This window comes from Narcine bancroftii, chromosome 1, assembly GCF_036971445.1.
Source record: "Narcine bancroftii isolate sNarBan1 chromosome 1, sNarBan1.hap1, whole genome shotgun sequence".
Taxonomy (NCBI): Eukaryota; Metazoa; Chordata; class Chondrichthyes; order Torpediniformes; family Narcinidae; genus Narcine; species Narcine bancroftii.
In genome coordinates, this window is record NC_091469.1 from 289,428,658 (window position 1) to 289,440,796 (window position 12,139).

A 12,139-nucleotide genomic window follows, 5' to 3' on the forward strand; every position below is an offset into this window, starting at 1 on the left:
ACATTTACTCTGTCTATGCCTTTCAACATTTGAAATGTTTCGATGAGAATCCCCCCACCCCCCACCCAATTTTCCGAGCACAAGCCAAGAGCCATCAAAAGCTCCTCATATGATAACCTTTTCACTCCTGGAATAATCCTGATGAAGCTCCTTTGAACCCTCTTCAACGTTGGTACATCCTTTCTTAAAAGAGAAGCCCAATCCTCTTTGCAGTACTCCCCAAGTGAGGTCAAATATGCTTGTAGACTGCCCCCTCCCCACAATGGTACAGGCTGTTTTCATAATAATGCCCCTAGATTTCTAATTGTCCATTTTTGTAACTGTGAAGATGTAATTATCTATCTTTCTCTTATATATTATCTCATTCTGTACTGGTGAAATGTAATGTGTACTATTCGAGTATGTGTCTTACATATCTGCAGCAAGCAGCAGTTTGAATGCATCGGTACATTGTACTTGTGTGTTTGACTCATGGTCATTTTTATTTCTATAATCCAAGACCATTGAACATAGAACACAGTACATGGCCCTCAATGTTGTCTTGACCCACATATTCCTTCTTTAAAAGAAAAATACTAAACCTTCCCTACCCTGTAACCCTCTATTTTTCTTCCATCCATGTGCCTGTCTAAGAATCTCTTAAATGCCCCTAATGTTTCAACCTCCACCACCAACCCTGGCAAGGCATTCAAGGCACCCACAACTCTCTGCGTTTATATTTAAAAAAATTTCACTTTGTAAAGATGTCCTCTGGTGTTTGCTGATCCTGCCCTGGAAACAGGTGCTAGCTGTCCACCCTATCTACGCCTCTCATAATCTCGTAGACCTCTATGAAGTCTCCTCCCATCCTCCTACGCTCCAAAGAGTCTCCTCTCATCCTTTTATGCTCCAAAGAGTTGATTACATCCTAATTGCTTTCATGGCCTTTCTGAATCTTCTTCATTTCTTTGGGACAAATCCCAACTTTGTTTAGCAGTTTATTTTAAGCTTGCGTAGGATTTCCAACTCATTTACAAATTCATCCACTCCACTTTCACGTGTGATTATAAAACACCTCAGTGAGTTTCTTAATCACGTTGCTCAACTCGATATAAATTCTCATATTTATTGAGAGTGTTATTGTTCACAGGAGTATTTATTACCTTTTCTCAATTATCCTTGAGAAGTGCTAATAACAGCAGCAAAGTTGTTAATGGTACTTACTCCATTGGTATCTGGACTAAAGATGTTGGGGGTGTAAATTCACATTGCACCTTCACAGCTGATAAGTGCTACTTCAACAAATTAAATATATCAGTGACTAGTGGAGTAGCAGAGATGTGCAGTCTTCTCAGGGATCGTCAGCTTGGCTTTGTGAGGGTTAGGTTATGGTTTATGAGCCTAATTGTGTTTTTTGAGAAGATAACAAGAGAAATTGATCAAGGTAGAGCAGTAGATGTGTTCTTTGTGGATTTTAGTCAGACATTTAGGAAGGTCCCCCATGGTAGACTCGTTCAGAAAATTATAGGACATGGGATCTATGAAACCTTGTCTGTGTAGAGTCAGAATTGGCTTGCCTGCATAAAGGAGAAGGTAGAAGTTGACAGAAATATTCTGTCTGGAGGTCGGTGACTAGTGGAGTTTTGCAGGCATCTGTTCTGGGACCTTGATTGATTGCTTTATTTAATGATCTGGTCGAAGAAGTAGAGGGATAGGCCAATAGGTTAGCAGATGACATGAAAGATGAGAGGTGTTGTAGATGGTATAGAAGGTTGTCGTAGGTTACAACAGGATAAGGAAAGGATACAGACGGAAAAGTGGCAGATGGAGTTCAATCCGAGTAAGTGTGAAGTGATGCATTTTGGAAGGACAAACCTGAAGGCTGAGTACATAGTTAATGGCAGGGCTCTTAACGGTGTGGAAGAACAGAGGGACTTTGGGGTCCAAATCCATAGATCTTGCAAGGTTGTGGTGCAAGTTGATAGTGTAGTTAAGAACGCTTATGGTATGCTCAGCTTGAGTTCAAGAGTCATGAGGTGATGTTGCAGCTCTGCAAAATTCAGGGCACACCACACTTGGAATATTGCGTTCAGTTCTGGTCGCCTCATTACAGGAAGGATGGAGAGGGTGCAGTGGAGATTTACAAGAATGTGCCTTATAAGATAAGCTTAATAGAGCTTGGGCTTTTCTCTTTGGAGTGAAGGATGAGAGGTGACTTAATACAGCTATACAATATTATGAGAGGCATAGGTGGGGTAGGCAGCCAACACCTTTATCCCAGGGTGAGAGAAACAAACACCAAGGGACATCTGTACACAGTGAGGGGAGGGGAGTTTAGGGGATACGTCAGGGATACATTGTTTTTTACACAGAGAGTGGTGGGTGCCCGGAATGCATTTCTACGGGTGGTGGTGGAGGTTGGCACAATAGGGACCTTTAAAAGACTCTTAGTCAGGCAAATGGATGTAAGAAAAATAGAGGGCTGTGGGTGTGAGGTAGGGAATAGTTAGTTTATTGAGTAAGTTTCTACCAGTCAGCATTACATCATGGGGCGAAGGGCCTGTACTGTGCTGTAATTTTCTACATCCAATGTTTAGAAAGGAACTGGGGTAAAAAGTGCTGAAATTATACAAAATAAAAGCTGGAAGTGTGTAGGGAGTTTGTATGTGAGCTGCATGGGTTTTCTCTTGGCACTCCAGTTTCCTCCCACCCTCCAAAACGTTATGGGTTGGAAGGTTAAGTGGGTGTCACTGAGCGGCAGAGGTTTCATGGCCTTCTGCCATGCTGATTCATTAAAAGTGCCAGCAGACCTAGCAGCATCTGTGGAGATAAAAGGATAGTGGACATTTCCATATCTTTTCAATGTTGTCATGGTAACTGCCTCTACCATTACTTCTGGCAGCTTGATCCACACACTAACTACAGTCTACTTTAAAAAAATAGTTAATCAGGTCCTTCACATCTTGCCCTTCTTACCTTAAATCTATACCATCTTTTTCGCTCCCTACCCTGTAATGTGTCACCTTAAAGGGCATCTGCTTAGAACAGAGATACGGAAGAATTTCATCAGCCAGAGGGTGGTGAATCTCTGGAATTTATTGCCGTGGGCAGTTGTGGAGGCCAGGTCCTTGGGTGTATTTATTACAGAGATTGATAGGTTCTTGATTAGCCAGGGCATCAAAGGTTATGAGGAGAAGGCCAGGCAATGGGGTTGAGGGGGAAAATGGATCAGCTCATGATTAATGGGGCAGGCTTGATGGGCTGAATAGCCTATTTCTGCTCCTATCTCATAGTTTTATCTCTGCCCCTCATGATTTTACATACCTCTATATAGGTATGTCTCCTCAACTCTGGGAAAAAGTACATTCAGTGTCTCCTTGTAACTCAAGCCCTCCAGTCCTGATGTCGTCCTTGTGAATCTTTTCTGCACCTGTGGCAAAGATTTTCTCACACCTTTATCGCGCTTGACAGGTTGGATTCAGGGAGGATGGTTCTCCAATTGAGGAGTCAAAAACCTGGATCCACAGTCTGGGCAGAAGGGGCAGGTGGAGGACTGAGATGAGGAGAAATGTCTTCACTCAGAAGTTGGTGAAGCTGAGGGATTATCCAGGGAATCTCAGTCAATATGTTTATACATTACAGAGATGAACTGCGCTCTAGATATGAAAAGAACCATGGGGACACAGGGATGGGAAGTGCCATTCATGTAGACCAGCCATGATCTCATTCGATGGAGGAACAAATTTCAAGAACCGAATGGCCTACTTAGCCTCCCGTTTCTCAAAAAAGTGGCCAGTAAATAGACTATGGTTTGCAATACCAGTCCCGAAGACTGGTGAGCTGTCATGTTGAAAAGGCAGGAGAATGGGGATGAGAGGAAAAATATATCAGCCACGGTTTGAATGGCAGGAGCAGATTCGATGGACTGAATAGCCTGATTCTGCTCCTACGACTTAAGGTATCATTTCCTTCCATGGAAAATATCAGTGACCCGGATGGGCATGAAATTAGCAATCTCTATTCAATATTTACTCTCATAATTAAAGGAATGTAAATCCCCTGCTGAAACAATGGGATTGGCCACATTGCCTCCAGATTATTAGTCCTCGTTGGCACAATTCTGCGAAACACCTCTCAATTCTGCATAATATCATTAACATTACATTGCTCAGAGGGTTATGGATGTGAGGTCAGGAAGGGTTAGATGGTTGAGTACGTTTATATAGGAGGTTAATATGAAGTGGTGGTGTCTCAAGAAAGCAGCCTCTATCCTCAAGGACCTCCACCACCCAGGCCATGGCTTCTTCTCACTGCTACTATTGGGAAGGGGGTACAGGAGCCTGAAATCGAACACCCAACGATACAAAAACACCTTTTTTCCTTTCTGAATGGATAATAAACCACAGACACTTTCTCACTTAAAAAAAATCTTCTTTGGTATGATTGTTTGCTATTTTATATCTTGCATTTACAGAAATGTAATTTTGAACAATTTTGCACCTCTAATACATAAACTGCTGCTGCAAAACAACAAATTTCATGGCTCACGTTCATGACAAATAAACCTGATTCTGAATGCGTGCTTAGCCCACTGCTCTGCTCGTTATACACCCCTGACTGTGTGACCAGGCACAATTCCAATGCTATCTACAAGTTTGTCGATGACACCACAGTTGTCGGCAGAATCACAAACGGCAATGAGGGAGATAGATCAGCTCATTGAATGGTGTAATGATAACAACCTTGCACTCAACATTAGCAAAAGCAAGGAGATGATTGTGGACTTCAGGAGGAAGTCAGGAGAAAATGACCCAGACCTCAGTAGTAGAGAGGGTCAAGAACTTCAAATTCCTGAGTGTCAACAACTCCGAGGAGCTGTCCTGGACCCTCCATGTTGACGCAATCACAAAGAAGGCTCGCCAGCGGCTATACTTTGTGCGGTGTTCAAGGAGATTTGGTATGTCACCAAAAATTCTTGTAAACTTCTACAGGTGTACCGTGGAGAGCATTCTGGCTGGTTGCATCACTGCCTGGTATGGTGGCATCAACTCTTGGGGTAAGATAAACTCTAGAGGGTTGTTAACTTAGCCTGCAACATCACAGGCACCAGATTTCACTCCATCAAGGACATCTACATAATGCAGTGTCTTAAAAAAGCAGCCTCTATCCTCAAAGTCCCCCCCCATCACCCAGCCCATGCCCTCTTCACTCTGCTACCACTGGATAAAAGGTACAGGAGCCTAAAGACGAGCACTCAGTGGCACAAGGGCAGCTTCTTCCACGCTGCCATCAGATTCCTGAATGATCAATGAACCAAAGATGCTGCCTGACTTTTCCTGCACTGTTATCTCTTTTAACAGTAAGATGGTAATAATACGAATGTTTGCTCTGTGACGCTGCCATAAATTATTGAATTTCATTACTTGATCATGACAATAAATTCTGATTCTGATTCTGAGTAATTTGAGTGAAAAAAATTGGATTGAGAAAGGATGAGATGGGACTTAACCGAGGTCTACAGGTTTATGAAGGGCACATGTAGACCAGCACCTTTCTCCCAGGGAGAAAGTAGCAAACACCAGAGGGCATCTGTACAAGGTGAGGAGAGGAAAGATGTGAGGGGCAGGTTTTTTTTTACACCAAACTGGGTGCCTGGCATGGTGGTGGGAGGCTGGTGCAATGGGTCTCTAGACAGGCACATGGATGCAAGAGAAATATGAGATAGAGAGGATTTAGATTTTTTCTTGGGTGGATATACATAGGTCGTCCCTGCATAATGGGCTAAAGGGCCTGTACTGTGCCACAAGGTTCAACATCCCACAAGCATAAACATATTCAAGAGAAATTAACAAAGAGGAATGATGTAGCAGAAGTGAGGTGAGCTGGGATCAGAAGACAGCAAAAGCCTCACCACGAAACCAATGGGCCAAATGGTCTGTCTTTGTGCTATAAATTCTGACCTTTCTCAGCTTCTTTTTGCAATGAATATTTAATGGATGCTTAGAATATAATTTAAAACCTCATACCTATAATCAAATCACAACTATACTTCTGAGTTCTCAAATCTGCCTAGATATGAAATTCGTAATCCATAAATGATTTATCACTGATATCATTCCAAGCCATGGGTATCGATTAGAATTCCGACAGTGTGATTTTGCAGAAATTTTCTTTAAAAAGGCTTAAAGAATTGAAACACAATTTCATTTGATTTTATTTCCTTCAATACCTTGGAGTTCATGGGTGGCATGGTTTGCGTGGCCGTTATCCCACCACTGTTACAGCACCAGTGACCCGGGTTCTAAACGGCACTGTCCGTAAGGACTTTGTACATTCTCTCTGTATCTTTTTGGGTTTCCTCCAGGCACTCTGCTTTCCTCCCACCTTCAAAACCTACAGGGTTGGAGGTCAATTGGGTGCAATTGGGCGGTGTGGGCCCATGAGCTGGAAGGGCCTGGTACCATGCTGTATGTCTAAATGGTTTTTTTTAATCATTTGAACCACGAATCATAGAAAACTACAGTGCAGAGGTAGGCCTTTCAGCCCATCTAGTCTGTGCTGAACTAGAATCCTGCCTAGTCCCATTGACCTGTACCTGGGCCATATCCCTCAGGGTTATTAATAATAAGGAAGTTAACTGGACTGGGAACCTAGTCCTGAGGAGGTCAGCACTGGCCACCTTGAGGTGAGTGACCCCTACTTAATTTTCCAAAAGCTTTCCACTAATAAAAGTGCGATAGAAAGATCCCACATGAGCACAGACCCAACAACACTCAAAGCACAAGACACAAAAGTTCTGGAGAAACCTAGCAGGTCATGTAACGTCTATAGGAAGCAAAGGGACATAACCAATGTTTCGGGCCTGAGCCCTTCATTAAGGTATGAGCAAAGAGCAGGCAGGCACCTGAATAAAAAAGGTTGCGGGAGGAGGGAGGAAGGGGCAATGGGAGGAGCACGGACCCATGGGCAAGAAGTCATAGGTGAACATGGAAAGGAGGGCAGAACAGAAAAAACTGAGAAGTGATGGGGAAGGAGGGGTGGGGAGCTGGAGGAAAGGGGGAAGGGTGATAGGGAAAAAAGGAGAGACAAAGGAGGAGCCTAATGGAACTTGGAGAAGTCACTGTTAATGCCATGTAGTTGGAGAGTGCCCAGATGGAATATTAGATGCTGTGGTTCCATTTTTCTGATGGTCTTGGTATGGCAGTGCATGAGGACATGGACAGAATTTCGGTGCGGAAATGGGGTGTGAATTCGAAATGGTTGGCACCACTTGTGTAAAGATAAGAGGAATAGGCCCAGGAAACACAACCAAATGCTCCTCCAAGCCATTCACTGTCCAGTTGTTGTTCCTTCATGCCACTGGGTCTACGTCAAATGAAGACCATCACCCTTGGACAGAAATGGTTCAGGATGGTTTACCAGCAACATCTAACAGATAGCTAGTGCTGTAGGTGGTGCTGCCAGTGTCTTAAAGGAGTTTGTATGTTCAGTCCATATCTGTGTGGTTTAACTCTGGGCTCTAGTTTCCTCCCACCTTCCAAAACTGGGGGGGTGTGGGGGTGGTGTAGTTTAATTGGGTGTAATTGGGCAGCATGAGCTCATGGACTGAAAAGGGCTGTATGACTAAATTTAAATTTTCAAATTTAAAATTTCAATTTGTTTTTTAAAGAAAATTAAAATTAAAGAAAAAAATGCTTCAAGTAAGTCTTCCCCATTTTCCAGACATTTCCATTAGCCTCCTGTCACTGGTGGTTACTGCCTGTGGCCTGGCACTTTTCGGTGTCTCACTCTTTGTCTCCTGGAAGCTTTGCTGGATCCCGTGGCGAGAACGAAGCGAGACGTCGAACCACAAGGAGAGCCAGCCCGAGCCGCAGCACTGCACAGGCAAGGGGTCCGATGGGCACGAGGGCAGCGAGGACTTTACCACGGAACCCACCTCCTACCCAGAGTCGGCCATGAAGATCAGCCACACCTCCCCCGATATCCCTGTGGATATGGACAAGGAGAACTGTGCCCACAACAGTCGTATGCATCGGCAGGTCACAGAGCCCACCTCCTCCACCAGGTGAGTCAGAGAGAGAGAGAAAGAGAGCGAGCACCCCACACAACACTCTCCATCTCCATCCAGACATAAACATTCAAAATGGGAGCAGGAAAATAGACATAGAACAGTACAGGCCCTTCAGCCTTCGATGTTGTGCTGACCCATATATTCCTAAAAATATACTAAGCCCTCCCTATCCCGTAACCCTCTATTTTTCTTCCATCCATGTTTCTGTCTCTCTTAAATACCCCTAATGTTTTAGCCTCCACCACCACCCCTGGCAATACATTCCAGGCACCCACAACTCGCTGTGTGTAAAAAAAAAAAAAAAAAAAAAAACATAACCCTGCTGTCTCCTTTAAACTTCCTGCCCTTCACTTTGTGCAGATGTCCTCTGGTGTTTGCTATTCCTGCCCTGGGAAAAAGGCGCTGGCTGTCCACCCTATCTGCATCTCATAATCTTGTAGACCCCTATCAAGTCTCCGCTCATCCCAGAAAAGTCCCAGTTCTGCTAACCTTGCCTCATAAGATACGTTCTCCAATCCAGGCCACTTCCTGGCAAATCTCCTCTGCCCCCTCTCCACAGCTTCCACATCCTTCCTGTAATGAGGTGACCAGAACTGAATGCAATATTCCAAGTGTGGTCTCACCAGAGATTTGTAGAGTTGAAACATTACTTCTCGACTCTTGAACTCAATCCTCCTATTAATGAAGCCCATTTAGCGCTTTGAGTTTGCCATACTAATTGCAGACAGATCAGATACATAATAGAACAGAAATGTAATATTACATGAAATTGCACACTGCCTGCCGTAAGGCAGACAAAGATTCACCATTAGTGTTGCCCGATGCCCCTTACAGTCAGAAGAAGAGAAGCAAAAGAGAGTCCTCTTAGAGTCACTGATTGTCCATGGATTCGCCTCCAGTTCAGTTCAAACCCTCTCCCCATGCTATCCTTCTACCCCATTGCTTATTGAGAATAGTCAGAGCATCCTGTATCAATTGTAGTACTGAGTATATGAGTTTATTGCCATATACATAAGTACAATGTCCAGATGCACTGAAATTATGATGTAGCCACACAGGTATGTAAGATACACCAACTATAATAGCTTCAATTAAACCAGCCATCGCCAACGGGGATCCTACAGTGCCCTGGGGCCACAGCACATAAATATATTTTTAAGTAGTCGGTAGAAGAGAAATACGGAAAAAACCAAAACTTGACAACTTCCTGGGAAGGGGGCCTGTAAACTTTGAGCAGAGTCCTATTGTGTGGGGTGGGGGGGGGGGGGGTGGGGGTGAGGGGAGATGCATAGCTAAAATAAGGTTGAGAACCGCAGGATTAAAATATCGCAATACGCTGAGAGAAAAAGAGGTGGTGAATAAAAAAGATAGATAGATATACACAGTTGCGTGAAGTACAAAAGAAAATGGTGTATCAATCATGCAGGCTGTCGTTTATGGTTAGGATTGGGGTAATAGGGGAAGGTTCAAGAGCCTGATGGTTGCTGGGGGAAAAAAAAAATTGTCTGGAACCAAGAAGCTGGACTTAAGGTTTCTCTACCTTCTGAACAAAGGTAACAGTGAGAAGAGGTTGTGACCAGGATGTGTGCATTTCTGGTCAGCCTGCTTTTTTTTAATTTAATTTTTTTTTTTAAATAGCCATTCAGCACAGTAACAGGCTCTTCTGCTCCACGAGTCCATGCCACCCAATTGACCTACAACCCCTAGTATGTTATGAAAAGTGGGAGGAAACCGGAGCACCCAGAGGAAATCCACGCAGACACGGGGAGAACTTACAGAGACTGCGGGATTCGAACCCCAGCCCCGATCACTGGTGCTGTAATGGGATTGCGCTAACCACAACACTAACCGTGCCGTCAATGCCATGCTCTACTATGAGAAGGTAGTGATTAAGTTGGTAAGGGTGCACAAATGGGATGACACGGTTAGGGTAGCGGAGAGCGCAATGTTCACATAGTGCCAGCGACCCGTGTTCGAATTCCGTGCTGTCTGTAAGGAGTTTGTATGTTCTCGCCAAGTCTACGTGGGTTTCCCCAGGGTGCTCTGGTTTCCTCCCACCATCCAATGATGTACGGGGTTAGGGGGTGAATTGTTCAGATGGGTGTGTTTGATTGGTGTGGGCTTGTGGGCTGGGAAGGCCTGCTTCTGTGCTGTATCTCTAAATGAAAGAATGTTTTTGGATTCATGGGGTTGAATGATAAGGATAAGGTGGAAAGGCTGGGATTGCTTTCCCTGAAGAAAAAGAAGGTAAGGGTAACCTTAAAGAGGTTTTAAATAAAATCACCCAGGGGAGATGGCCACAGTTCTTTCCTCAGGATAGAAATGTCAAATTCAAGGGGTTGAGAAGGAGAAAGTAAAAAGGAGATGTGGGGGGAAGCTTTTTACACAGAGAGTGGTGGCTGCCTGGAACACCTTGCCAGCTTAGGTGGTGGAAGCAGATGCAATGGCAACATTTAAGAGGCATTTAGATGGTCACATGACCAGGCCAAGAATGGGGATATGGCACATGTGCAGGCAGGTGGGAATATTTAAGTAGGCATTATGAATGGCACAGACATCCAGGGCTGAAGGGTCTGTTCCTCTGCTACATTGTTCCATGGTCAATGTACCATGTTCTATGTTCCAGGTTCTATGTTTTATGTGCTATGTTCTATGTTCTATGCTCTGTGTTACATGTGGCATGTTCTATGTCCTATGTTACATGTTTCATGTTCTATGTTCCATATACCATGCTCCATGTCCTATGTTCCATATTCCATGTTCCAGGTTCTATGTTTTGTGTACCATGTTCCATGTTCTAGTCTGTAACATGTAACATGTTCTATATTCTAGGTCCCATGCTCCATGCTCCATGCTCCATGCTCCATGCTCCATGCTCCATGCTCCATGCTCCATGCTCCATGCTCCATGCTCCATGCTCCATGCTCCATGCTCCATGTCCTATATTCCATGTTCTATGTTCCATGTTCTATGATCTGTTTATGCTTGGAGGTACATCCACTAAATTCAAGCAAAGGAGACGAGCTCAGGTAGGCATCTTGGCCAGCATGGAGTTATATGACCATCGTGCTATGTGTCTCTCTGGCCATATAACTCCATGAGCACCTAAGGGGCACTGTTCTAGTTTGCATTGGGCCTTTCCATGGAAGTGGAGAAAACTGTGGATAGCCAGGTAGGTGTGGGAATTGGGAGGGTGGTGGGACAGGGAAGTGAGTGGTTGGAATGACCTGTGGCCCAACACTCAAGACAGCCATCTCAGAATGTGTGCAGGCACTCTCCAGGTCACCTGGCCTGTGCTTAGTCTCGCCGAAGTAGGCAAGGCTACATCATGAGAACCTCTATAATTTCAACATGGGCCTCCTACCCTCCAGTGAAAGAGTTCTGCTCTATCCAGACTCTCCATATAACTGAAGACCTCCAGTCCTGGTAGCATCCTGCATGTCTTTTTTGCACCCTTATCAGCACTAGGATATCCTTTCAAAAGTTAGGAGACCAGAACTGCACACAAAATTCCAAATGTGGTCGTATCAGCCTCCCACATTTTTGTAACATGACATCCCAACTCTTGAACTCCCAGTTATTGACCTCCTTGGTAACTATCTTCATGCTGGCTTGGTTTCTTATGAATTATTATACAATAATCAAGTCTCTTCCTTAATGCAACAGAGGACGAGGTCGTTCAGCCAATCAATCTATGTCAGCAGAGCAATCCCATCAGCACGGTTGGTGTAATGCAATTACAGCGCCAGCGAACCGGGTTCAAACCTGCCACTGTCTGTCAGCACATTCTACCCGCGTCTGTGTGGGCTTTCATCCAGGTGCTCTGGGTTTCCCCCCCACCCTCTCCACATTCAAAAAAAGTACAGGGTTTATGTTAATTGGGTGTAATTTGCCACCATGTGTTTCAATGTCCGGAACTTCCTTTGACTTTACACAATAAGAATTTTATTCTAATGGAACTAGAACATACCAGCACAGTGCAGGCCCTTCATCCCACAATGTCGTGCTGACCTACAGAAACCTGCGCAACAATCTAACCCTTCCTTCCCTCACACCCATAACCCTCTATTTTCCTGACATCCAATTGCC

General features: G+C 44.4%; 1 protein-coding gene across 1 annotated transcript in view; it reads left to right on the top strand.

Annotated features, from left to right (window-relative positions):
• syt9b (synaptotagmin IXb) overlaps window positions 1-12,139 on the top strand; it is a 79,188-nt gene that overhangs the window by 30,766 nt on the left and 36,283 nt on the right. Inside the window, exon 2 of the mRNA XM_069922965.1 lies at window positions 7,702-8,044. Coding sequence (XP_069779066.1) covers window positions 7,702-8,044 — 343 coding nt within the window. The remainder of the gene's footprint in view (window positions 1-7,701; window positions 8,045-12,139) is intronic.